We start from the raw sequence: 27,877 nt of genomic DNA, 5'->3' as shown, positions 1-27,877 counted from the left end.
AAGGGACCTTGGTAGTCAAACTTCTTTATAAATAAGGAAAACCCATAAAGGGCAGATGACTTGCACGTGATTCGTCCAGTGTACATTCCAATATAGTGGTCTGGTCTTTGTTCTCCTTTGTTTACTAATTTAGATTTAATTTTCTTGACATGACTATGACCCTATTTTGTCCTTATATATATTCTACTCTCTGATCATAAATTCTTGTCTTTTCATTTCTCTTTCAATTTCATAAACAAAAACATCCTTTCCTATTCTCCCAATCTAATCCTTCACAGCAAAAAATTCTTAATATTTTGTGTCATGGATCTCTGAGCAATCTAGTAAATTAAGAATTCCTCAAACAATGCTTTTAAATGCATAAAACACATAAAATTACAAAGGAAATAAACTATATTGTAATATAAGCCAAAATATTTTTAACTGTACACTATTTCCTCAAGTTATTGACATTCTTCCTGTTTCAGAACTAAACTTCTAAAAAAGAATGATCTACAAAGTTCTGTCTTGATTTACACATCTCCCATTCACTCCTCAACCTGTTATAGTCCATCTTAGAAATCCACCATTAGTCTGAAACTGATGAATTAAAGATTAATAATTATTTCAAATGAAAAAAAGTCTCTCCTTCCTGATCTCTCTGCAGTTTTGGACCCTGTTAACAATCTCTCTTCTTTTTTTTTTTAATTACTATCTCTTTTTGTTTACTTCAGTGACACTATTCTCTCCCAGATTATTGCCTATTTGTTTATTTTTTTAACTGAAAAATCATTCATCCTTAGCTCTTTTAAATGACTGTCCCTCAAAGGCTATGTCTGAATTTCAGGCCTTACATTATTTGTCTATTGGACAATATGTTCAGATGTCGCAAATGTGATCTAACCCAAAATGTCCAAAATTTATATTCTCTTTTCTACCCACCCCTCACCTGCCTTTCTTCCAAACTTTATTATTTTGTCAAGGTTACCACAAAACTCACAGAAACCCACATTTATAACCTTGGAGGTCACCTTTGGAAATGGCAGAAATAGATGACTCCAATCAGGTTGCTACATCTTGCTGATTCTATTTCTACAAATCTCTCAAATACATTCTCTTCTTTACACCCCCAAAGAATTTAGGCCATCATTATCCTTTTTTTGACTGTGATGGCCAAATAATTGGTCTTCCTACTTTTAGCTTCTCTTTTCTATAATACTTTTCCATACAAATACCAAAATAAACCACCTAAGGCAACCACTTAATCATATCACTTCCCTGCTCAAAAATTCAGTGGTCAAAAAAGATAAAAAGGAAGGCCTCCATTCTCTCTAAAGAATTTAAAAGACAATATAGATAGGAGTCACAAAAAAGAGGTATATCATTTGAATACTCATAAGACTCTCCAAATAGTATAGTATATGCTATACCTCTCCTTCTTTCTATTACTCAACAGGAAGTCATCTCTATACAGAAAAGATTGTTTTATTTTTGTCTTTGCATTCCCTAGTTCCTCCTTGCTCTGTATGGCTCTGTACATAACAGGTATTTAATAAATGTTTATTTAATTTTAATTACCAAATACTTCTAGCAAATGAGGGCATAATTCTCTTGTCTAGAGTTTATGGTATAATAAAGGAGAAAGTAAAATCATTCTTACGCCTGGAATCAAAATCAGAAAAGGAAAATAATTTCTTTTCCTCTAAAGATTTCTTAAATCAGAAGTAAAAAAAATTATTAGGGAAATCTCTTTTTAAAAACATATCTCATCAGAAAGAACACTGGTCTGGGAAGCCAGATGCATCCTAGTCTTGGTCTTTGTGCTCTGAAACAAAATAACAACTTTCTTAAGCCATCCAATCTCAATCGTTTAATTTAGGAGTTAGATTAGTTGATCTCTCTACAGACTCTCCAAGATTCAAAATTCTTTATATTTTCTACTACATAGGCACAATGATTTGTATATAACCAACAATAAATATATCCTTGACAAAAAACTAAAAAGTTATAGTTGTAAAATATTATTTGACACTGTGCAGCAGATGATACAAGATACTAAGAGGTATAGAATAGATACAAAAATATTTCAAATAAAATCCAAAATGAAAAACTGGCTAACAGTAGTAGCATTATCTATGTTTCATTTGAAATTATTTATTCATTCCCATTCTGAAAGGGCCAATAAAATGATCTGGTACACATTTGTTGTAGTTCGTTGACTGACTTTTCAGGTAGATCACAGTATACCAACACTATCCATTGTGTTTTCTTGGAAAAGATACTGGTTTTCTTTTTCCTTTTCCAGTGAATTAAAGTAAATTCAGTGACTTGACTAAGGCAGACAGCTAATTGTCTGAGGTCAGATTTTAAATCATATTTTCCTGACTGCAGGTCTAGTGTTCTATCCACCTAGCTGAGTCATCCTAGCTAGGTGCCTCCTCTCATACATACCATAGTGCTAAGCCTTTTTAGAACTAGCTCTAAAATTAGAAATGATTATCATGAATTGTGTCTATATAATCTTACATGTTTTTTATAGTAGCTAAAGGATGCTTTGTGCAAAATGTTTTTGTTTCATTTTAAATTATTCCTTGGATATCATCTTTCCTATTTTTTACTAAACCATGCTTCTCCTATAGCAAGAGAAACTAAGTTATAACACAAGAAAGCAAATTTATTTGATGGGCACTATATTTGATGGAATGAATTCCATGACAATGACTTCCATGGGGAGTCCTATATAGTAAGAAAGTATACTCATGTGAGGAAATAAAAGAAGAAGAAAATTTGAAGGAGAGTTGGTCAAAGTCAAAGGAAGGAAAATTAGACATTATTTTGTCATTGTACTATTCTACAGGCCATTGAAACAAAAAGAGGACATAAATGAGTAATTTGAGAAACAGGTCATCACAAGTCTGACAAAGTGGCATGACATAGGGGATTGAGGGTTTCAATAATCCATACTCTTGCTGGAATTCTCTTTCTCTGTCCCAAAGACATAGTAGCTAAATATTTCGCAACTTTCCTTAGTAACTTCATCATTCAAAGGCTAGAAGAGACAATAAGAAGAAATTCTATTCTGGAACTGATACTTGGTAATGAAGAGGAACTTACTGTTGGAATGGAAATGAGAGGAACCCTAGAAGGAAGTAATCATTCCATCTCAGAGTTAGTGATAAAGGAGAAGAAATCTTAACACAATCTGACACATTCTCTAGATGTTGGGAATGCATATTTAAAGCATTCAGAAGAAAGACAGCTAGGATACCAAATAATATGCTTCAGATGGTCGGCCCAGAAAAGAATGAGAAAGGTTTAGATATGGAAACAATTCCAGCAAGGAGAAAAATAGGATTTTGTCTGAGGACACCAACATAGATATGTTGGGTATTCACCAAACAATTTAGATTTTTTTTTTAAATGCTCTGAGATGGAAGCAAGAACAAGGAATAGGGGCTGAATATAAGAGTGTAGCATAGCATGATTCTATAAAAATATAGTGTCAAGGAATGTGAAAATTCAGGATGTCAATGCTAAATTATCATGCTGAATTATTAAGATCCAACTGATTACTGATGGAACAAATAAGCATTTAACAAGTATGGTTTTTCTACTACTTATCTAATTTGGATCAGTAGATAATAGAAATAATATATATTATGCAAAACCTAAGAAATTTTGTGCAAGTAGAAATATTTAGGTTACAGAGAAGTATCTAGTATAGTTAAAAGTGACAAATATAAAGTAACATTAATGGGCAAGTGACATGGATAGGCAGTTTTCAGATAAAGAAATCAAAACTATTAATAAGCACATGAAGAAGTGTTCTAAATCTCTTATAATCAGAGAGATGCAAATCAAAACAACTCTGAGGTATCACCTCACACCTAGCAGATTGTCTAACATGACAGCTATGGAAAGTAATGAATGCTGGAGGGGATGTGGCAAAGTAGGGACATTAATGCATTGCTGGTGGAGTTGTGAACTGATCCAACCACACTGGAGGGCAATTTGGAACTATGCCGAAAGGGCAATAAAAGACTTTGATCCAGCCATAGCACTGCTGGGTCTGTACCCCAAAGAGATAAAGGACACAAAGACTTGTACAAAAATATTCATAGCTGCGCTCTTTGTGGTGGCCAAAAATTGGAAAACGAGGGGATGCCCTTCAATTGGGAAATGGCTGAACAAATTGTGGTATATGTTGGTGATGGAATATTATTGTGCAAAAAGGAATAATAAAGTGGAGGAATTCCATGGAGACTGGTAAGACCTCCAGGAAGTGATGCAGAGCAAGAGGAGCAGAACCAGGAGAACATTGTACAGAGAGACTAATACACTGTGGTATAATCGAACGTAATGGACTTCTCCATTAGTAGCGGTGTAATGTCCCTGAACAATCTGCAGGGATCTAGGAGAAAAAACACTATTCATAAGCAGAGGACAAACTGTACGAGTAGAAACACCAAAGAAAAGCAACGGCCTGACTACAGCGGTTGAGGGGACATGACAGAGGAGAGACTCTAAACGAAACTCTAATGCAAATATTAACAACATGGCAATGGGTTCGAATCAAGAACACATGTGATACCCAGTGGAATCACGCGTTGGCTATGGGGGGTGGGGGGGAGGAAAAGAAAATTATCTTTGTCTTTAATGAATAATGCATGGAAATGATCAAATAAAATATTATAAAAAAAAAGAAAAGAGTAACATTAATGAAGGAATAGACAAACAGAATTTTATGAACATACCATACAGATTAAGGTTGTAGAGGAACAACCTTAGAGAGAAAGAAAATATAAAGTATCATTATCACCTAAAAAGTAGAATGATGAAACATACGTTCTGAAAGAATCCAGGAAGACTAAGACTTTTCCTATAAAGCCTGGCTTTAGATGCCATGGTATCAATTCCTAATCTTTAGAAACCCTTAAAAATACAGTTTATGATCTTTAGGGCCTGAAACAAGTAGGCTTCCATAATGCTCTTTAAGGCATGCATCAGCAGTTAAAAATGGTTCAAAGGATCCTGATAAGGATAAAACAAACTTTAAGAAAAGAGTTAGAAAAAACATTCCACAAGTTGAAATATACACATATATGTATAATGTAATACTTTATAGTAAGTTCATGAGAAAGTTTCAAGCTAAGTACAAAACATAAAAAGCAGCTTCTTCCCCACAGAAAGAAAAGAAAATTAAAGTATAGAGAAAGCGAATGGCATCAGCTTGTATGCAACCCCTTCTGACAAGCCTTATATAACGTTTGACATAATTAATATACTTAATATTATAGTTTTGAAAAATAAGATCTTTATCTCTATCCTCTTCAGAGATCCTGCTCTTTGAAAAATTCACAGACTAGACATGAAACCAAAATGATCATGGAAACCTAACTAAATAGTTCTACAGAACTCAGATATAGACTTAGAAAACCAAATAAATCTATGTTCTATTTTATTTTGCTAAATTATTATTAATTATTTATTTAAAATGACATATTTTTCATTGACATTTTAATCTGGTTCAGCCTACATTAATCAGTTGTAGGCAGCAATACTGACTAGCAGGTGTACATTTGACACCGGTGGGCTAAACAATCTCCAAAGTTGCTTACAATTCATAGGCTATGAGCCTAGTATTTTATGTTTGATTGAAAATTCAATCATTTTTGCCTTATCCTAAGAATGATATTTATCCTACCCTAATCCTTGTCTAAGAAGACATAGTACAATAAAAAACACAACTGATAGTCATTCACTGATATGCTGAAAGCACAATTGCATAGAATGAAGATAAAGATTTTTTGGTGGATAAAATATACCTGACAACCAAATTTTTTCTCAAAATACATAAGTTTTTTAGACTTAAAGTCAAAAGTTTGTAACATCAAGATGTACTAACTAAGAATAAGATAAGACCAAAAACCTTAAAAGCAAAACAAACAGGAGGGGAAAGCCTATATAGTATGTTATCTTCTAGGATCAAATGAAAATAGAATCCATCTCTCTTTAAATGTAACTATCCTAAAAGGAATTCTTACTCTTACCATGAAATTCCCTTAAAAATTCAATTCCCCTAAATATTTCTGTATAATCTGAATTATACATATTACATCAACTCAGAACCGAAGAGGAAAAAAATAGAAACTTAATTCGCTGTCTTTGTTTTTAAGCTGCTGAAACTTAAAATTGCATTAAGACCTTTGGGGCACCCTGCATTATTTATACAGACTTCTCTTTTAGATAGTAAGCTCCATGACAGTAGGAACCACCATTTACTGAAACTTTGAAATCAGCCTTGGTATTTAATAAAATACTCTGTATGCCATAAGTAATTAATAAGTGGAAGTTAACTGAGCAAAGTAGACTTAATACAGCCAAGGTTACCTTTATGTTTTTTCTATTTCTTTACTTTTAAAATCCCTTATATAAAGAGGCTCAGAAAGAACAAAAAAGAGGGATGGACGAGCATCTTTCTAATCTCTTTTGAGTATATATGGTGTTGAAGCAAGACCTTTCTAATCTAGCAAAGGTTGATTGCATGTTCACATCAGGAAGAGTAAAAGATAAATTATAATGATTTTTTTTTTCTGTCAGTTCAGAACTGTCTGGTCTGACAAAAGAAAGTAACAGTTAAAGAAAAGAGTTCTTGTGAGAATTTCTGGCTAGTCAACTTCTCAGATTTCAAAATAACTAAAATAACTTGCCAATAACAATTTAAGTTCTGGTGAAAACTATATTATTATTGGACTACCTATTACTTAAAAACTTTAATTATCTGAAATTCCAAGAAGTACAATGGACTAAGTATCTATTACTAATTTATGGTGAATATTAAGAATGTCTCTACTTCTGTTCATATCCTTTTACCTACAGATCCTATCCCTAGACACATACTCCAAGAAGAATAAAGTACAAAATACTCTAAAATTTACATAAAAAACACTTTTTGTAATAAAAGAATGAAAAATCAAGTCCATCAATGTGGGATTCACAAAACAAATTGTGTTCAATCAATCAACATTTACTAGGTGTCTCCTATGTGCCAGGCATTGTTCTAACCCTACAACAAAACAGATGAAAACTCTCCTCAGACCAATAAAATTACATAAGGCTTTGACCTTTGAATTTGAGGTGACTAGTTCAGGATCATCCATGTACCCTGTAGACTCTAAAAAACAATCTAGTCAACTCTGAATCAGCCAAGATAATGACCTATACTCTCCAAAAGATGGAAGGCAAAAGAATGACTTCTATCCCCTAATTAACAATAGCATCTTACAGTAAAAACACATGTAACATCCAGTAGAGGGCATGAAGCTATGGAGACTGATCACAACTTAGTGGCTCAATAGACAATAAGCTCAGAATCAAGACATGGAAAAATCTGCCTAAGGTTTGTGCAAGAGGGATTGTATTACTGCTATTCTTACTCTGCCATTTCAGTAAAGATTTTTTTAAATAAATTTTTGTTGTTTCTAACATCAACAAAATTTCCCCTTGTATTACAACTATCCCATATAACAAAGAGTATTTTTAAAAAGAAGAAAAAAATAAGTAAAATCAATGAATCAAAAAAAAATGAAAAATAAATACAATGTTTCATACCCATGTACCTTGCAATCCTGAAAAGGAGTGGGTGTGTTTTTATCATATCTTTAACTTAAGAGTCATGCTTGCTTTTGAAAATTTTGAAAATTCACTATTATTTTGTTGATTGTTTTCATTTGCATTGTGGTTGTTTATATTGTTCTCTTGGCTCTGCTTACTTTGCTTTCATTGATTCTAAATTTTTCCATACTTCTTTGTATTTGTTACATTCAGCGTACAGAACAATTATATTCTGTTACATTCTATAACATTGTACATTCATGTACCACAGATTGTTTAGCCATTTCCCAACTGATGGGCATCTAACTCATTTCCAGTTCTTTGCTACTACCAAAAAATGCTTGCTATATTTTGGTAAATATGGAAGCTCTTTTTTTTCTTAGAAATTAATGACTTCCTAGAAATATATGCCTAATAATGGAATCTCTTGGTGAAAAGTTATGGATATTTAAAGGCAGTTAAGATTGCTCAGCAGACAGAGTGCCAGGTCTGGAGTCAGGATGACCCAAGTTCAAATCTGATCTCAGATACTTACTAGCTATATGACCCTGAGAGAGTCACTTACCCACCCCCCACCCCGACCTATCCTCACTAGCTCTTCAGTCGTGGAAACCTTATCAATTCTAAGACAGACATAAAAGGTTGTTTTTTAAATTTATGGCATACAGAAGTTGTAGCTCAAATATATTCCATGTAATATAACATAGTACATTCCAGAATGACCCATATGTTCAAGGACAAGTGGCTGATAAAATCAATGGTCATGAAAGAATAACAAGATGATGATACTATGTGAAAAATTCCAATCCAATATCCAAAAGTAGCTCTATGGAATAAGACTTTGGCTAGTTTAAATGGAAAGAGACATACTCATCAATGTCTATATTGATTTATAGAGCACCATCTCTCTCATAGCCTAAAAAATTTATCATGAATTTTTTTAAAAGTTCTCACCCACTGGGCTTTTAATTTTCTTTTAAATTTACATTAGCCATAACTAATCTCCAGGTTCATTGTTTACAAAATACTAACCTCTCCTTTTTCTTCTTTCACAAAAAGAAGGCACAGGGCAATTAATTATCAAATATACACAATGAATTTGGCCTCATAAGACTTAGAAATTGGTTAAGGGGAATTTCATTTTCCATAAAATAAATTTAAAAAGCAGAAAATGTTTAAAATAGCTACTGAAATTAAATGAAAAAATGATAATAAACAGCAGGGGAAAATAGAAGGTAGATAAGAATGAAGCTTATTAAATAAAATTCCCTAACTAAAAACAAATCAACTCTCCCATAAAACACATCAGTTATTAATGGAATAAAAAACCTATGAGGATATAGCATTATTATCAAATAGCATTTACTAAGTAAGCACCATATATAATAAGTGCTATGTTGAATAATTCAGAAATACATGTTCCCGGTTTCCCAAGAATCATTCAACTCTGGTATTAACAAACAGAGTAACATACAAATGAATGATAAAATATTGAACACAAAGATAAGAATAAATATTTACAATGTCTACAAGTCAAGTCTACTTTTTTCTCCCCCTTAAAAGTATCATCTACTCTGTCTCTGACTCCCTTAAAATAGAAAAAGGTACTATGTTCTTGTCAAGATCATCCTCAGTACTTATATTCAAAGACAAAATATAGAAAAGAGGCACTATAACATTAAAATCTAGATACTCTATTCTTTAAAAGCAAGTTTTATTATTCACTGCCACCTGATCTGTCTTTTTGGATGATGAGAAATCTTCCTAATAACCCTTGCATTTTATAATCAGATGAAATGGAGGATCATGGAGTCACAGATTTAGAACTGAAAAAGACTTAAGTACCCACCTACTTCAGCCTGTCATTTTACACACACACACACACACACACACACACACACAAAACCCTAAGGCCCAAAGATGTACTTACCCAAAGTAGTGACCAAAGTAAATTTGAAGCCATTTATTCTTGTTCCAAATTTATTATCTTTTTCACTATACAATGCTGCTTTTAGCCAACTAATAACAATCATAACAATAATCACTAGCATTATGGTTTGCAAGGAACTTTATATAGCTTTTATCTTATTTTAGCCTCACGAGAACTCAGGTAAATAAATGTTATTATCATCTCCATTTTAAAGAATAATTGACTTTCACAAGATCACACTGCTAGTATGTATCTAAGACTAGATTTAAACCATGGTTTTCTGAACTCCATATCCAGTACTCTATTCTGAGTCACCTACATGCTGTCTTAAAAATTGACCAAAATCATACCAATCCCATCCCTTATCATTATATCATTTTCCCCTCCGAACAACGTTTCAAGGATTAGTGTTACACTCATTATCATGTAAAATCATTATCTTGCATGCAAAATGCCCCTATATTCTATATTATTTTTTTCTTGTCTACAGTCCTATTGATTCCCTTCATCCTATGCAGAAATTATCTTCCATATCTGGTGCTCTTCAGATGTTACTTTTCTTCTCTATGACTGTTATATATTAGCCATGCGACAATAACCTCTCAGCTTTAGTTTCCTCTGCTGTAGAATAGAAATAATACTTGTACTACTTCATTAAATTGTGAAGTGCTTGGCAAAGCTTTAAAAAACAACAGAAATGTGGTTTATTATTTTATTTTTCTTTGTAGTCATGTTTGTTCCCTAGGAGAACCAAAAAAAGATGAAGCTCAAAGGGCCACTATCAAAAATCAATTATTTAGGCAAGTCTGTTTTAGGTAACACAGGAACAAAGAACAGCAGTATAAATTCTAAGGATGAATGCAATGATAAAGCATTTGAGGGAAGGGAGAGAATATTATGCGGTGTTGAACTCCTCAAATGAAATGATACAGCAGGAGGTTACTAAATACAAAATATACACAAAACCACAGGAAAATTACTCAAAACTTTTAAGTCATTATTCATGTTTTTAAAAGTCTGAGGGCAATAGTGCCCTCTGCTGAATTCTTTTAATTTTTTCTTTTTTTAAAATTTCTGATTGCATAAAAAGCCACCTTGTATCATTTAATTTTCCTAAATAGTGTCCTCTCAGTCTTCCTAACAATATCTCATTTGTTTTCTTACCAGCTTTTTTAAACATTCACTGATCTAAAAATGGAACTACAAATTCAGGAGACATGGCAACCCTTTATTCTTAAGAAGTTTGGAATCTGAGAGAAAGATATACACATGTGCATAGAGGACATATCTTCCCTGTCAGAAAATTTAACAGGAAACAATTTAATTTGTTTAAATTGACAAATAAAGTAAAAGTCCAAATGCCAAGGCACACTGTAATTTAATTAGGTTATATACCACTAAGTTACCATCCAATTCTCAGTCAAATTATTAATTTTAATTAAAGGGTCATTTAACAATCACTTATGTGAAAAGCACTGTGACAACTGCCTTGATAAGAAGATAAAAACAAGTAGTCCTTGTCTTCTAGCTAATATTTGTAAAATAATTTTTAGTGTTTTGACTTAAATCTAAATAATTGGTCGCCAGGGATGATTCCCAAATAATAAAATACCCAAGTTAGCTGGGAATTATGGAGATTTTTTAATTAATATAGAGAGAAGGAATTAAGGGGGAGGGAAAGTGGGAGGGGGAGAGAGAGACAGAGAGACAGAGAGAGAGAGAGAGAGAGAGAGAGAGAGAGACAGAGAGACAGAGAGAGAGAGAGAGAGAGAGAGAGAGAGAGAGAGAACACAAACTTAAACTGCCCTGGCTCAGGCAGTAGTTAAAATCCTTGGCCAAAGTGGCCTCCCTGAGCCAAAGGGTAAGGGAGTCAGTCTTATCATTCACCATGAGACCATCTCCAAGCTGGGTTCCAGTCCTACACTGAACTCAATCTCCTGAACTGAGTTCAGAATTCAATTCCACTCCAAAATGAATTTTTTTCTGAACTGACTTTTTACCTTCTTTTAAAAAGAATTTTCTCTTATGTCACCCCCACTAAATTTTTACATCTACCAATCACAGTAGACACTTTTTTCCAGGACTGCCCATTCTTAGTTCTCACCACTCTTTAGTTCTCACCTTCTCTGGTTAGATTATAACTTCTGAGTCACACTTCTTTGTTAAGCTTGCCTTTTGTGAGTTACTTGACCTTTTTGTGATTAATTTAACCTTTACATGTACTTAACACCTTTTTGTTTTAGATCTAAAAATAGACTTAGTTTAAGGTTCCAAATTTACTATAAGGTATGAATTAAGTACTTTCATTGTTCAATCAGGAGTTTACAACTTTATCTTCCCCTAAAGTATGTCTAATTAGGGTGGAGTAATTTCTAATTTCACATATTCTATTAGAATCTTAGAGGCTACAGAACCTCTACAGAAACAAGTAAATACAACATAATTTGAGAAGGGGAAAATCATGAACAACTAAATTAATGAGAGAAGGCTTCACAGAAGAAGCATCACTGAGCTGAACCTTAAGGGAAGATAAAGAATCTAGGAGCTATAGACAAATAAGAAGATCATTTCAGATATCAGGGACAAGTTATTCAAATGTATAGGGGATGAATATAGAGATGAATTCAGGAAAAAGTGTTAAAATCTGATGATAATAGTATAATGTAAGATAGGAATGGAAAGATAGGAAAGAACCAAATTGCAAAATGATTTATAAATCAGTTTGAGGATTTCTAGGATGCTTGATCCTAGGGGTAATAGAAAAGTACTAACAGTATAGAGCAAGAGAGTGGCGTGATCAAAACTGAACTTTATAAAAAGTATTCTGGCATCTGAGCAAAGGATGGACTAGAAAAGAGAGGGGCTGAAAGTAATAGAGACAATTAGGGAGCTTTTACAAATACTCCAGTAATTGTTGATAAAGGTCTAAACTAGAGGGGCAGTCCTGTGTGTTGCAATTTGCATGACTGGAATGATGCTGATGTATACCCAGATAAGTAAGAGCAAGAGATGTTCAATAAGCAGTTTGGTGATCCAGCAAACAGTGTAGGGTTGTTATCTATCAATTTGAGTAATAGAAAGCAAATTACTAAAATCACTGACAGTGTATTGAAAGAGGAGACATAACTTTGAGGAATACCCATAATTAGGATTAGGAGATAGATGATGTACCAGCAAAGAAGCCTAAAGAAAAACTGTTAGACATGTAGGAGAATAAGGAAAGAACAGCAGAAAGGTCAAGAAGTACAATGACCAAGACAAAGGTCAGTGGATTTAAAGTATCAGGAGGGGGCAGCTAGACGGCTCAATATTTAAGAGAGTCAGGCCCAGAGAGGGGAGTTCCTGGGTTCAAATCTGGCCTGTTATACTTCCTAGCTGTATGGCACTGGGCAAATTCCTTAACCTCCACTCTCTATCCCATACTGCTCTTCTGCCTTAAAACCAATATATAATATTAAATATAAAATGGAAGATAAAGGTTTAAAAAAAAACCACATAAAGCATCAATAGTAACCTAAGAAAAAAAGCCTGTTTGGGTAGAGGAAAGATATAGGGGGAAAAAAAAACCTAACTAAGGGAAGAGATGAATTGTGTTGTAGTAGTGAGAGTAACAGATTTGTAATCAGGAAGACCTAGGTTGGAATCCTGTTTCGAAGACACTCTCCATGTCTAGATCTCATTTATATCTGCAAGATGAAAGGGGTTAGACTCAATGACCTCTGAATCCCTTTCAGATCTAACCTATATCCTACAACTAAAAAAGTAAACAAAGATGAAAAAATTTTCTATAGGAATTTGACAATAAAAAGGAGAGATTAATTTAACTCCATTTATTGTAGTAACTAGAATGAATCCTCCTTAAATTTAAAAGTATGGGGAAAATTTGATCAGTTTCCATTTTAAATCCTTCACTTAATCAAAAGTTTTTCCAAACAAGTAATCATCAATCAATCAACAAGTATTTATTGAATGTTTACTAATTTTCAGACATTGTAGGCTGTGAGCTGCTAAAAGGTAGGGGCTCTTTTTAAAGCCTTTCTTTGTATTTCCAGTGCTTAGCATAGTACCTACCTAGAACACAGTAGGCATTTAAATACTTACTGACTGACTAGTTACTACAGAGGATATAAGTACAATACATGCCTTCTTTGGAAGGGTCCTATATTCTAATGGGAAAGTACATGTTAAAATGTATACAGCATAAATTAAAAAGTTAATAAATACAAATATATGTGATATAATGAAATACAAAGAATTTTAGGAAGGAGGACTTTAGTAGTTGGGAAAATAAAGACAAACTTCATGAAGAATATAGTGTCTACACAGCAACTGAAAGGGAAAGGGGGACTTTATGAGGCCAAAGGTAAGGGGACAATATTTCCAAGCATATGAGATGACCAATGCAAAGACACAGAGATAAGAGAGGGATTTACAGAGTGGGAGATAGGGGTAATCTAATTATCTAATGAGATTTAAAAGATAAGTTGCAGCCAGGTTATGATAGGCTTTAAAGGCTAAACAAATGATTTTTAATTCATTCTAGAGGCAACAGGAAGTCATTGAAGTCCAGTAAGTGGGAAAATTACATAGTCAGATCTGCATTTTTAAAATTACTTTGACAGCAATGTATATATAGCATAAACTGGAGTGGAGAGAAACTTGAGACAAGGAATCCAATTAGGAACTAGGCAAGAGATTTTTTTAAGGCCTGAACTAAAGTGACAGCTGTGTAATTAAAAAGAAGGAATCAGATATTAGAGATGTTATAAAGACAAAAATAGAAAGATCTGGCAATTCATTTGATATGTAGGGTGGGGGATAATGAAGAGCCCAAGATAATGATGATACTACAAACAATGAGACTAAGAAGAGTAGCCAGAGACTCTGAAGGAGTGGTCAGGAAAGTAAGAAGAGAACCAAAAGAGAAGAATGTCACAAAAACTCAGAGAATATACAGCAGTGTGGTTAATAATGTCAAATAAAGGAGATAGGGAAAGAAGAATAAGAGACTGATATCTGAGAAAAGATTATCAGATTTAGCAAATATGAGATTAGTAACTTTGGAGAAAACAGTTTCATTTGAGTGATGAGGTGAGAAGCCAGAAAACTAAGAGTTGAAAGTTAAGAGTAAAAGAAGTTGAGATAGTGAATACAATTGTTGATGCTTTTTTCTAATTAATTTGGCTACGAAAGTGAGAAGAAATATAGGATGTCTTGAGGGGAAATTATTTGCAGATGGTAGGAGAATATTGTACCAGATCAGAACAATAGTATATCAGCATCAAATATACCTCCAAGTTTTCTCTTTTGCATAAAAAAAACTTCTACCTCTGATGTATGTTAAAAATACTCCCTCTTTTTGGAAATTTAGAATAAGTGCTGATGGAGTATGATAAAAGTTCAAGTGGGAAAGAATAAGCAAAAGATTACTGTGTAGTGGTGAAGGCCTATTTAAAATTATCTAATAAAAAACTATAAAGGCTCGGCTAGAAAGGGTGCTTGATTTCATACAGCAACATAAGAAGAGGTAGGATTTGACCTATGGAAAGTCACTAACCTCAAGGGGCCTCTTCATCTGAGACTGAGCTCTATGTTTCTTTATCTATAAAGTAAGGAGGTTAATGACCTCCTAAGTAGTTCTAGACTTATAATCCTATGAGTTTAAAAGGAATTGGATAATGGGAATAATTAAGTATTAATGGTTAGAAGCATGAGTAGCAAAAAGACAAGGAAGCAAGGGAATGAAAAGATGATACTGTATAACAGAATTAAATACAGGATAAAAGATTGTTAAGATAGAAAAGTGAGGACCCTGCAAGGGTGACAGAATAAGAACACAGGAAAAGATAAGAGGACTTTGTGGTCATAGCAAGGGGAAAGGAAAAATAGGTTAGGGTTAGGGAAGATAAATGTCCTGATTATTTAAACTGGAAATAAACCATTTTTTCTTCCCAGAAGGCAGGACTAGGCCAAATGGATAGGAGTTACAAATAGAGAAATTTAGGTATGATTTTAGGAAAATTTCCTAATAACTGGGGTTGTCCAAAAGCGGGATGGATGACCTTAGGTGCTAGTAGGTTCCTTTTTACTATATGTTTTCAAGCAGAGAATTATTGATAACTTGTAAAGTATCTAAAACCAGGGGGTTTCTTTCAGGTATGGATTAGAATAGATGGTCACTTAAGTCTCTTCCAATTCTGAAATTCTATGATTATATGAGTAGAGTCTGCAAAGTATAGGCCAGTGAATTTGATTTGGATTCCTAGCAAAATTCTATAACATATTATTAAATAGGAGCTTAGTAAATATCTAAAAAAAAGAAGCAAGCAATGATCAACAAAAAGGCCAGCATGACTTCACCAAGAATGGGTCATATCACACTAAATTAATGTCTTTTGATGTTATAAAATTATATAGATTTGGAACTGACAAAATAGTTAAGACTACAAGAGAAGGCAATAATCATTATATGTTAACCAATGAAAGAGGTGTCTAGTAGAGCATCTTAAGGATCTTTTCTACTTAATAATTCTATCAATGACTTGCATAAATATATAAGTAGAATGCTTATCAAATTTGTAGATGATACAAAACTGGGAGAAATAGCTAAGACAATGAATAACAGAGAGAACCTAAAAAAATCTTCAGTCTCAGAGTACTGTCAGAAATGTAGTAATATGAAATTAATTAGGAATGAAGGTCTTATATTCACATTCAAAAATCAACTTTTTAAATATAAATATGACTAGAAAGGAGTGCATCTGAAAAAAGATCTCAAGTGTTTAGTAGATTGCTAGTTTAATATAAATTAAATGTTCAATCTAAGCCTGCATGAAGAGAAGTACAGTATCCAGAACTAAGGAAACTGATAGATTCAACATGGAGATCCTTGGTTGGACTATATAAAATATATATTCAATTCTAAGTACCCTATATTTAGGAAAGACATAGATGTCAAACTGCAAATACCCAGAGGGCAAGCAGAACAGAAAAAGGCCCTAAGGGCAAGCCATTTGGTAAATCATTTAAATGGAAGGTATTTAACCTGGAGAAATAGCTGCAAGTGGTATACACAGGGTACCTCAAAGGACAATTAACCAGGCAGCAGCATACGGTAAATGTGAATTATTATTCAGCCCTTTACATTACAGCTCCTAATTTTTTTCCTTCCATTCCTGGCTACTCCATCTCTTATTGCCCCTTCCTCCCTCTTTCTCCTTGGTCTTAACCCCACCTAGTAGTCTTTTTTTCTCCGTCCCTCCAACCTAATCAACAAAAGTTCCCCAGATTTTCCTTTGCCCTCTGATCCTCCTTTCAAACACTTCCCTTTCTCTTTACATGGCTAGACTCTGTTTAGCTGTTGCTCTGGCCTGGTCCAGGTATAATGAATAAGAAGAGATAGCACCAGTCTTTTCTTATTCCTATTTTACATAGGTCCCTATCCTCCTCCACCATCATTATACCAAATACATATCCAACAATTATTTCAGGGATTATAACTGCTTCACACAACACAGTTTGGGCCTATACATCATCAGGAAGCACTTTGGTACTAAATATTGAGTAGAGTCAGCCTAGCCGTTGTAGGCTTAAGGAGAATATGGACCCAAAAGGAAGCAGCATAGCCATTAGAAGATGCTTCTCATCAATATACCGAGGATTTTTCTGCTGTTCCCTTACCAATAAGAAATTCAAAAGAAAAAGGAAAGAAAGGGATTTGAACACAGTACTAGCATCAGTGTGAAGATGATAAACGGAGTACCATTTTGGAGACTATTATAGTGTTAGAAAAGAGGCAAAAAGAAATGCAGAAACAATATATATCCTGGAAAAGTAAGATATATAGTTTACAAACTAGGAGTGGGCATAGAGAAGGGAAAAGGGTCACATGTTAAGAGAAGCTGTAAGATTGGGCCTAAAAACTTCTAGTTATACCTTTGTTCACTAGACCCTCCAACTTCAAAAAATATGAAATAAAAATAAAAATCCAATCAACTTCACCTTTCCTGCTGAAGAGATTACGAAAGGTACCACATAGGTAGGAACTTCCACCACTGTGCATGTCAACATGGAGCTGATAACCATGTAGTCCATACTGTTGGTCAATGTCATCCAGAAAAGGAATGTGAGGCGGCAGCATATAAGGGCTTTAAAAAAAGAATACACACGAACATGTAACTCAACAAACAATATCACAGGTCAAACACAAAGGTCACTTTGGGCCATTAAGATTTAGGACTCTATAATTTTATTTTTTAAAAACACATACACATACCTCATCATTGCCTCCATTACTATAAAAAGACAAGAGAGACTTCCTAATAATTTCCAGCATTATCTAATTAAACAGATTAAGAGTAACAGCCTTTGTTAACTTCTATAAAATGTTTATTTCTATAAACCACTGGAAGATATTGGTTCTGTGGGCAACTAGAAAATATAAAATACACCATGTGTAAACCCCACCCAGGGTAAATATATTTGAACCATGGTGTATAAAAATATCGTCCATCTCTCTCTAGGCATTCTACTAAGCAATAAAAGAATATCTTCAGGCAGAAAAATGTGCTAAATATATAGGTCTATTCCTGAAAACTAGGTAAAAAGAATGCAACTGAGAAAAACCAAATTCTATTCAATAAAGGGGATAAATCACAAATCTTTCCTGAGAAAGACAGTAAGAATTCTCTTAGTAAGAAAGACTAAGAAAAGCAACAACTTCTTTTTATAATGGAAATTGTTTCCCCTTTAATCATCTAGAATCATGTCACATTTCTTAGGCCCAAAGAAATAAAGTAAATATGGGCTCATGAATAATTCAATAACTTCAGTAGCATCATGTCACTGGGCTGTGCCAACTGTTTACAGGTCTTTGTAATTAATCCTTAGCATAAGCCAATTTGAAACTGATTCTCTTTCACATTTACTCTACAAAAATTAAAAACAAGAATTCAGTACGTACACAGTGGCTGAGCCTAAAGTGCTTCTCTCCACCAGTAGATGAAAATGAAGATTCGCCATAACAAAAGCCATTTCCTTCTCTTTCTGGAAAGTTAATTACAAAGAATACATTTTTCACCCAGACTTACTTTAATTTTTTATGAGGTCTTCTTAAAGAAAATGGCATATAAATCGTGCCAATAAATGCTGTTTCTTACTACTACAAAAGTGGTGCATTGCTAGTATATTGTTTCTGCTAATACAGCATTATTATTTAATAAGAATAATACATTATGCCAACATACAGAAAAGCCACAATTTGTACAAACACTGTAGCACAAGTGATACCCATAAAGCCTTTACCTATGGCATCCTGGCATTTATTAAGGAACAAGATATCATATATAGACATGCACACGCACACACATATCTATGTGAAAATAACACCAAAAATAAATATTTTCTACAAAAAACAGTCCAATTAGAATTCCTTACAAAGAGAAAAAAACTAAAAATAACCCAACCTTAATGTGAAGTTAATTTCCCCAGTAATCAACCTCATTAATAGTATAATTATATGGTTAAAAAAACTTAACTTTCTTCCTTGGCAGTCTCATACACTCTTGTGGTTTCGATTATCACCTCCATGTTGGTGATTCCTAAATCTATGTAACCAACCCTAATCTCTTCCCAAGTTCCCTTACTATAATTCCAACTGGATGATGGATACTTCTGCTTGAATATCAAGCCAGAGGTTCAAATGAAGTTGTGTTTAAAAAAAAAATTTCTACTCCCCACACCCTGCTTCTATTAATGAAAGCACTTCTTTTCAAGCTACCCAGACTCAAAAATCTTGAAGATATATTCACCCCTCTCCTCCTTTTATCTTCATAAAATCTGTTTCCAATTGCTGTCTATTTTCCTTTGGCATTATCACTTGCATCCATCCATCCATTCCTTTCCATTCTCTACAATCATCCTAAATTCAGGACCTCATTACATCTTGCCTGAGAATAATTTTTAAAACCTAGTTTTCCTGCCCCTAATCCCTTATACCTTCTAATATATCCTAAACATTGCTGCCAAAATAACCTATCACTACTCAGAAATAAAAGTCAAGGTTTTCTGCAATTTAGCTTCAATGTACATTTGCAGTTTTATCTCACACTATTCTAACTTTCAGCCCTCTGAATTTCAGCCAAACTGAACTATTAATGGCTCCCCAACATCATCCTGTCTTCTTTCCACTTCTATATGGCTTATATGTATGCTCTCTCTACTTCTTTCAACCTACTGAAATCCTTCTCTTCCTTCCAAGTCCAATTCTGCTCTGATTCATTTAATTAAGCCTTTCCCAGTTCTTCCAACTCAAAATGATCTCTCCTTTCTCAAATTTCTCATAGCACAGATATAGAGCTTTCCTTTGCTCTTAATCACAATTTATCTTGTGGCATATTTATTTGTGTACATGTTTTGTCCCCAACCTACTGACATTAGTTCTCTTGAGAACCAGGTTTATGCTATATCCCCACAATCTAGTATAGCACCTTACATATGATAGCCTCTTAATAAATGTTTGGGGAATTTAACTAAGTTTTCTAAAAGATATCTTTAAAGAACAGTCTAAAGGGTTCTAACTAAACAAGAGACAAAAGGAAAAAGAAAGAGAACAAGGCCATTTAAATCCATAGAACATATGGAAAAAAATAAAGACAAAATGGTTATAAGAGGAAAGAAGTAATGAAACCCAAATAAAGCATGATTCTTCCCCTACCCCCAACCCCCCAGAATTAAAATGGTGGCAAAGAATTCTAAATCCCCATGGGATAAAGACTCATCAGCCAATTAATGAGTCTTGGAAAGATATGACCAATGTATAAAAATAAAAGACTATATTTCAAGTTGTAGTTTCTTTTACCCAGAGAATTATCAAGAAAATACAGCAATAAACTTGCTCCACTGAAAAATAAGAAACTGACCTAATAGGGGAAGGATAAATGGTTAAATTCTCTTCCAAAATGGTAAACTACATTCAGTGTATTGTATGGTCATTCACTGAGAGAAATGTGAAAACTACTACAACAGACTCTCTGGGTGAGTTAGAAGAGGAAGAGTATAAAAGAAGCAAAAGGCATGGTCCTGAGCTTTATAAAACTTGAAATCTAGATGGAAGATATAACACATGCAGATAAAGCAACCAAAGAGTACATGTACTAAACAACATATCAACAGGTACAATATAGAGTAATACAGAGTGAACAGATGATGAAGAAGTAACTAACTGGATAAGTTAATAGTTAAGAAGTGGCAATCAGGCAAGTTTCCTAATAGAATAGAGTTCTGATCAAGTTTTTAAGGAAAGGGTAGAGGATGTGGGGGAAGGAAAGCATCAGAGGCAATGATAAAGTCATATTATAGCAAGTCACAAAGTGGAGCAAGAGAAATGGTAGAATATGTTTGGAAGGAGGATAGAGTACATATAAAAAGTAAGCTGGTAAAATAATGAACAAAAGGAGTAAAGATAATAGCAAGCTTTCAATGCCAAGATAAAGAGTTTGAATTTGCTATGAGAGAGCCAATGTGAAATCCTAATCAGGGAAATGACATGATAACAAAAATGTTTTACTAAAATTATCTTAGTTGTGTGAAAAATGGAATAGAGGCAGAGAAAACAACTAGGGAACTAGTATATTTATCCATCAGGAAAAGATGATTGGATACTTTTGATATAAGTAATGGCTGAAACTGAAAAGGAAGGAGAAAACTGAAAAAATTGAAAATCGTAAAGAAGGAATCAGCACATTCAGTGATACATTGAGTGTAAGGAATAAAAGAAAGTGAAGAGACAAAAATGTTTTGAATCTGAATAGTCAAAGGAATTAGTGTTATTACATCTGTGGGAGAAGATAAAACACTTCCAACATGTTAAGTTCTGGAGTCAGTAGTGCACCATTTTGAAGTCCTGGTGACAACTAGAAACATTAAGACTGAAGAAATCAGAGGTCTGCAGATTGAAATGTAAATTTGTTAATCATTCATGCAGGATTAATAGTTAAAACTGAGAATCACAGGAAAACTCATTACAGCAGTGAATATAAGTTGTGATAAGCCTCATAAAGCCTAATATTGACCTGTTACAAGAAGCAATGCATACCAAAGTTTTCACAAGGAGGCAAAGGGAATTCCACCACACAAAAAGAACTCCAATCTTACCTTCCACAGACCAATTAGAAGCCCTGGATTTAGGCAGAAGGTCCGAATAAGTCTGTCAGAGCCAATCGAGGTGGATTTAGTTAGATTAGTCAGATTGTACTCAGCAACTAAGGAACGCCTTCGAGGTCTTTGAACATCAAATACCAAACCAAGGAAAGACAGAGGTTAGTTTTAGTATTATCAGAGTTGTTAATTATCACATATAAAAATGCCAATTAACAACATATTAAAAAGCTACTTTTACAATGGGTGACAATACTGAAGGAAAAAAAATAACTTTTATAGACAAATAAGAAAACATCAGCTCATCAATCTCATTTTACTTCTCATTCAAATTGTCTTCCCCTCCTACTCTCTCTACAATTCAACAGCCTAGTCAAAAGATAATAAGAAAGGGAGGCAAAATTATCTTCTCTCTTTCCTTTTATATCTAGTATACACTGCTTTAGTCATAAAGAATACTACATAAAGTATGTTAATCAAGTAGAGGAAAAATAATAAATTTAAGCTGATTTAAAAGGCACTTGTGAAAACTGAAATAAATCTCACACTTATAGAATAATTTAAGATTAACAAAAGATTTTTCTTGAACACTCCATCCAAATATTATCCTCATTTTACAGATAAGGACACTGAGGCTCAGTAACATTAAATGACTTGCCCAGGATCACATATCTCAAGTGTAACAGCCAGAATTTCAAATCATGTTTTCCTTGACTCAAAGTCCCCTCTGCACTGTATCATTTTTCTCTTCAATAAAACAGATAACTGGCCATCTAAAAGATTAGACTACAGTTAGACTGAAAAAAGACTTCTAAACTAATTAGTAGTACAGAATTTATATGGGTTGATTTGGTAACACTCAAAACAAATTACAAAATTGTTTTTAATATTTTTATAAAATCAGAGGCATAGAAATGTTCTTTATTTTCTTTTGTGTATCTAGGAATAAAATTTACAAATAATATAAAAGTAGAGAATTTGAAAAAATAAGTCAAATAACATTAGTTAGACTTTAAAATCAACTTTAACAAAAGATACTAAAAACAGTATAATGATCATCTACGACTCTCACTCACTCTCAGCAATAGAGACTTCTTAAAAAGATTTCTTCTGAATGTTGTTTTGTACTTTATTTCAGGAGCCAACTCTAAAAGCTTAATTCTAACATACTGTATACCTAACCCTTATGTAGAATCTCTAAAGGAAAAGGGTAATTCAAAGTTCTCCACTAATTCATCAAGATGTTTTGATGTATTGTGGATATAGTAGAAATATGATAACTGGTCTGAGAATTAGATGACCTAGATTGGTATCCTGGATTTGACATTTAACAGCTTTATGATTATAGGCAAGTAATTTAGCCTCTCAGAGCCTTGGTTTGCTTATCCATAAAATTAAGACTACACACTACTATCTACTTCACAGAGTTGTTGTGAAGAAAAGATTATGTAAACCTTAAAGTCCTTCACAAATGTGACTTACAATTACACCTGTATGAACTTGGGTAAGTTACTAAGCTCATTTCCTCATATATAAAATGATAGACTCTATGGCTTCTGTTATCCCAATGATCCCACTATTAAGCACATTGAAAATATATTGTTTTAGTGAGCTTTCCCAAATCTGATGCTACCATCAACATATCATATCTCTCCCCCTATTTCATAAAATTCTCTCCACAAATTATCATTAACATCTATTATTGTTATTATTATTATCTTTTATTTGTGGTCTTTCTATGTTTTACCAGAACTGAACTGCTCCCATTTCTATGCATTTTATTTATCTATGCCTGTAATGACCACCATACTTGATCAATTCTTACCCCTCCTCTAATATTCAATTCAAATTCTACATCCTCTAGGGAAACCTTAATTTATCCTCAAAGTTAAGCATACTATTTATAATGGACTTATGTGTCAGTCACATTTATCTAGCAAACAATAAATCCCAGCACAGAACACAATAGGTGCATAATAAATGTTCATTTTATTGTGTTTCGTTGTCCTAGATTACCTGATTTCTTCTTAATTTTGAAAGTGACAGGGCAAGGAATAAAGCTGGCTATTACGAGGCAAAATATGCAAAACAGATATTTCTACACCTGTTAATGTATCAAGAGCATATATGAGTGTGATTATGGTGAGGCAATGAAGACAAGCCATTAAGGTGCAGCATGCAAGGGGAGAAAAATAACATTTTAATATTACTTCTTAATAATCTCCATAGCACATGGACATTTGTTTTGTATTAAATTGTATGTTATAGTGAAGGCTAAAGGCCTTGGGTAGAGAGACACACAAAGGAGATGCCAATTTTAAAACCTTGACTAGAGCTCTAATTAGGAACATACAAATACAGGCACACAAAAATACAGTTGAACTGGTAGATGACCATGGATAATTCATAACCTGGTACAAAGCATACATGCCTTGGGCTGAAACAGTTGGGGAGCTAAGCTTTGCCTATCTAGAGAAACACTATTTAATTCGTTGCATTCACAACCAATAAGGCATATTTCCCATAAATTTGGGGCACTATGGTACAAAACATCCATATGTTACTCTATACATTAGTAATTTAGGAAAATTCATGTGTCTGAGGAGAACTTCAAATTAGGCCAAAAAGGAGTTGTGATTTACCTATCTTCAAGTGCTTATAAGGTAAGAAAAGAGAGGTCACAATAGTTTCTCCTTTCCTGTCCTACTAAGCCACAAAGGGATTTTTATTCCTTCCTAATGAAAGCATTTATTCATAGATATGCAATAAAAATATCTCCTGAAACGAATTTGTGAAAAATGTTTTAATGTATATTTACCACAATTTATCAAATACTACTAGCTAAAACCATTGTGATTCAATAGAAATTAATTATAGCCAATGATTTTTCCCAATGAATTCTAGCATTTGTCATTGTCTAATATCTATCATTACTGACACTGAGAATTTTCAGACATGCAGTAGCACTCAGCTTTCCAGCTCAATGCAAAAACAATGCCTGCTGTAAAATAAGTAAAATTTTCATTCATTCATCTTCTAATTAATGTTTGTACTTTAAACCTAAACTTGAAAACAGTATGCTACATGTTTTCATGTGAAAACTTTGTTGAAATCTAAGAAAAGGATTCAGAAAGCACTCTCCAAAAATAGCTGCATGTATCATAAGCTACATACTTAGTTAAGAGGCTACTTGTATTGGGCATCATATCAAAAAGGGTCACATAAATTGCCTACTCAAACAAAAACACCAAAAAATAAGTAAATAAACTTACTTCAAGACTTCATTAAAAAAATAAAAACTTAAATTTTCATGTCTACTTCAGGAAGTGTATATTGGACATATGTAGCATAAGAACAATTTGCCCAGAAGTACCCAGCACCAGAACAAACTGAAATTATTCAGTAGAACTAGTACCACCACTTATTAAGCAGCATGAGTGGCAAGTGGCATGGCTAGGCTGAGGAAGAACAAGAACAAAAAAAGTCCTATTTAGGTCTGCATTTACAAAAATTTAATTCCATACTCTAGCATTCACATAAAAATCTACAAAATAACATCTCCCATCAAAGGCAACATGATACAATGTTTTCTATTTTTTCAAAGAAATAATTTCATGCAACTGAAAAAAAAATTATAAAGATGCCAAATTTGAAAGAAAAAAGATTTCTGAAGGCTGCTAAAAGCCAAAGGATTTTAGTGTCTAAAATATAGCCTTTTATTGAAGTTTTTTAAAACTACCATAAAATCAAATCCATAGGTGGAAAGGATCTTAGAAAATATTATTTCTAATTCCAATTAAATAATTTTTAAAGAAGTATATATACAGCAAGACTTCAAGCAGACCCAGGTTCAAACCTCATGAGACACTAACTAGCTTTATGACCCTGGATAAGTCTTTTAACCTTGAAGCTTTATTTTCTTCAACTATGAAATGAGATAATACCACCTATTGCACAGAATTGTTGAGTATCAGATGAGGTAATGAATATAAAGTGCTATGTAAAACCATATAAATTTTAGCCATCATTATCATTATTGTTAAGAAATAGAATAACGAAATAGATACTCGGAAGCAGGAAAATCTGGCCTTAAATCCCACCTTTGACTCTGGCTAGGTTAAAGGTGACCTTAGACAATTTACTTTACCTTTCAATGCCCGGGGCAACTTTCTAAAACTACAAGTTGTGCAGAAGGTACTGATCTTCATTCAGTAGTAGAAGCAGTTTTCTCATCTGTGAGTTCTCTATAGTTATGAGAACAAAGGTTGGGTTCTATCTATATCATTATTAGATAAGTAGTGATGTTACATGGATTGGGAGATGAAGCTACTACATCCTTAAAATTCTATTTTTATAAAAGCAAAAAATAACAAGAGCAAAAGACAAATTGAAAGGATTTATTCAACCTATCATTTAAATCATTGTGTCAATGAAGTAAATGTGATATACCATCTACAATAAAATGTAACAACTGATGCTAATGGTAACACTGAATCATCAAATTAAATTGTGTTTTTTAAAGTTCAAGGAAGAAAGAAAAGAAATGCTTAACAAGCATCTACAACGTGTCAAACCCTGTGCTAAGTATTTTATAAACATTATCTCATTTTATCCTCACAAATAACTCAGGGATATAGGTGCTATTATTATCCTCATTTCACAATTGAGGAAATTGAGGCAGCAGAAGTTAATTCATTAACTTCAGACAGTTTCTGAGGTCAAATCTAAACTCAGGGCTTCTTGACTTTAGATGCAGAGTTTTATCCATTTTTCTATCTAACTATTTCCACCTACCTACAGGACAGAATATAATAGAGCTTAAATATTAATCTTCAGTTTTTGAAAAATCTCCATTATTTAGAACATATCATCTTAACATTTTAAACAACTAAGGTGTTAGTACTCATAAATATGCCATGACAATCCTTTATTTCAGTTTTAGCAGTGATCCAGGAGGAAGAGAGTTTTCAAATGTAATCATTAATTACACTTCAGCTTAAAACATTATCAACAAACTCCCACTAACAAGTTTTTCTAATCTAATAATAAATTTAAATGAAACTCACCCGTTCTTGGTAGGGACCTTATATCGATCCAAAAAAACTGGTGTCACACCACATAAATCTAGTGTTGCCAGCTTGTCTATACGTGGCCAATTGTTCCCATGCCAAACAACTGTAACAGATGTGTCATTCACAGAAAATTCAGCCTGCTCCATGATATACTCCTTCCCATTTTTCTCCTTTAACACAATCACCCAACTCAATCCAGATACCCTATTTGGGGAGAAAATGGAGTTAAAGAGCTTGAATCTATGTTTGAGAAAATATAAATGCTGTGCTCTTATAGAGTTCAAATATGTAAATATTAAAGGAACTAATTCAATTCCACAAGCATGGATCAGGTTTAAGGATTTTTTTCTCTTATTTTTCTCAATTACATGTAAAAAAGTTTTATCTTAATTTTGAGTATAAAATTCTCTCCCTCCCTCCTCTCCACCTCCTTGAGAAGGTAAGCAATTTGCTACAAATTATATATGTGTAGTCATGCAAAATGCATTTCCATAATTTGCTATGTTGCAAAAAAAAAAGAAAAATATTAAAAGTTTTAAAAGTATGCTTTCATCTGCCAATTTTTTTTTCCCTGTGGAGGTGGATAGTGTTTTTCATTTTAAGTCCTTCCTACTATTCTTGGATCATTATATTGCTAAGAATAGCTGAATCATTCACAGCTGATCATCCTAGAGTATTGCTATCATTGTGTACAATGTTCTCCTGGTTCTACTCACTTCAATTTCCATCAGTTCATACAATTCTTCCCAGGTTTTAATGAAACTGTACTGTTCATCATTTCTTTCAACCACAATAGCATTCTTTCACAACCATATATCACAATTTATTCAGCCATTCTCCAATTGATGGATAGCATTTGAATTTACAATTCTTTGCCACCACAAAAAAGAGTGACTCTAAATATTTTTTTACATATAGGTTATTTTTATTTTTAAGTCATTTGGGATACAGATCTAGTTGTGTTATTGCTAGATTAAAGGTTTTGTACATAGTTCCAAATTGTTCTCAGAATGGCTGGATCCATTCACAACTCCACCAATACAGTATTAATGTCCCAATTTTCCCACATCCCTCAGATATTTGTCATTTTCCTTTTCTGTCATATTAGCCAATCTTATGTGTGAGG

General features: G+C 33.3%; 1 protein-coding gene across 6 annotated transcripts in view; it reads right to left on the bottom strand.

Annotated features, from left to right (window-relative positions):
• The window catches only part of FBXO15 (F-box protein 15), an 83,085-nt gene that overhangs the window by 15,809 nt on the left and 39,399 nt on the right, over positions 1–27,877 (bottom strand). For all 6 annotated transcript variants that reach the window (XM_007487786.3, XM_056823581.1, XM_056823583.1 and 3 more), the window contains 4 exons: positions 26,746–26,955; positions 21,677–21,803; positions 18,486–18,568; positions 17,525–17,670 (listed from right to left, as the gene is read on the bottom strand). In XM_007487786.3, the coding sequence (XP_007487848.1) occupies positions 17,525–17,670; positions 18,486–18,568; positions 21,677–21,803; positions 26,746–26,955 (566 nt within the window). The remainder of the gene's footprint in view (positions 1–17,524; positions 17,671–18,485; positions 18,569–21,676; positions 21,804–26,745; positions 26,956–27,877) is intronic.

Source organism: Monodelphis domestica, chromosome 3 (genome assembly GCF_027887165.1).
Source record: "Monodelphis domestica isolate mMonDom1 chromosome 3, mMonDom1.pri, whole genome shotgun sequence".
Classification (NCBI taxonomy): Eukaryota; Metazoa; Chordata; class Mammalia; order Didelphimorphia; family Didelphidae; genus Monodelphis; species Monodelphis domestica.
This window is presented reverse-complemented; position numbering and strand designations above follow the sequence as displayed.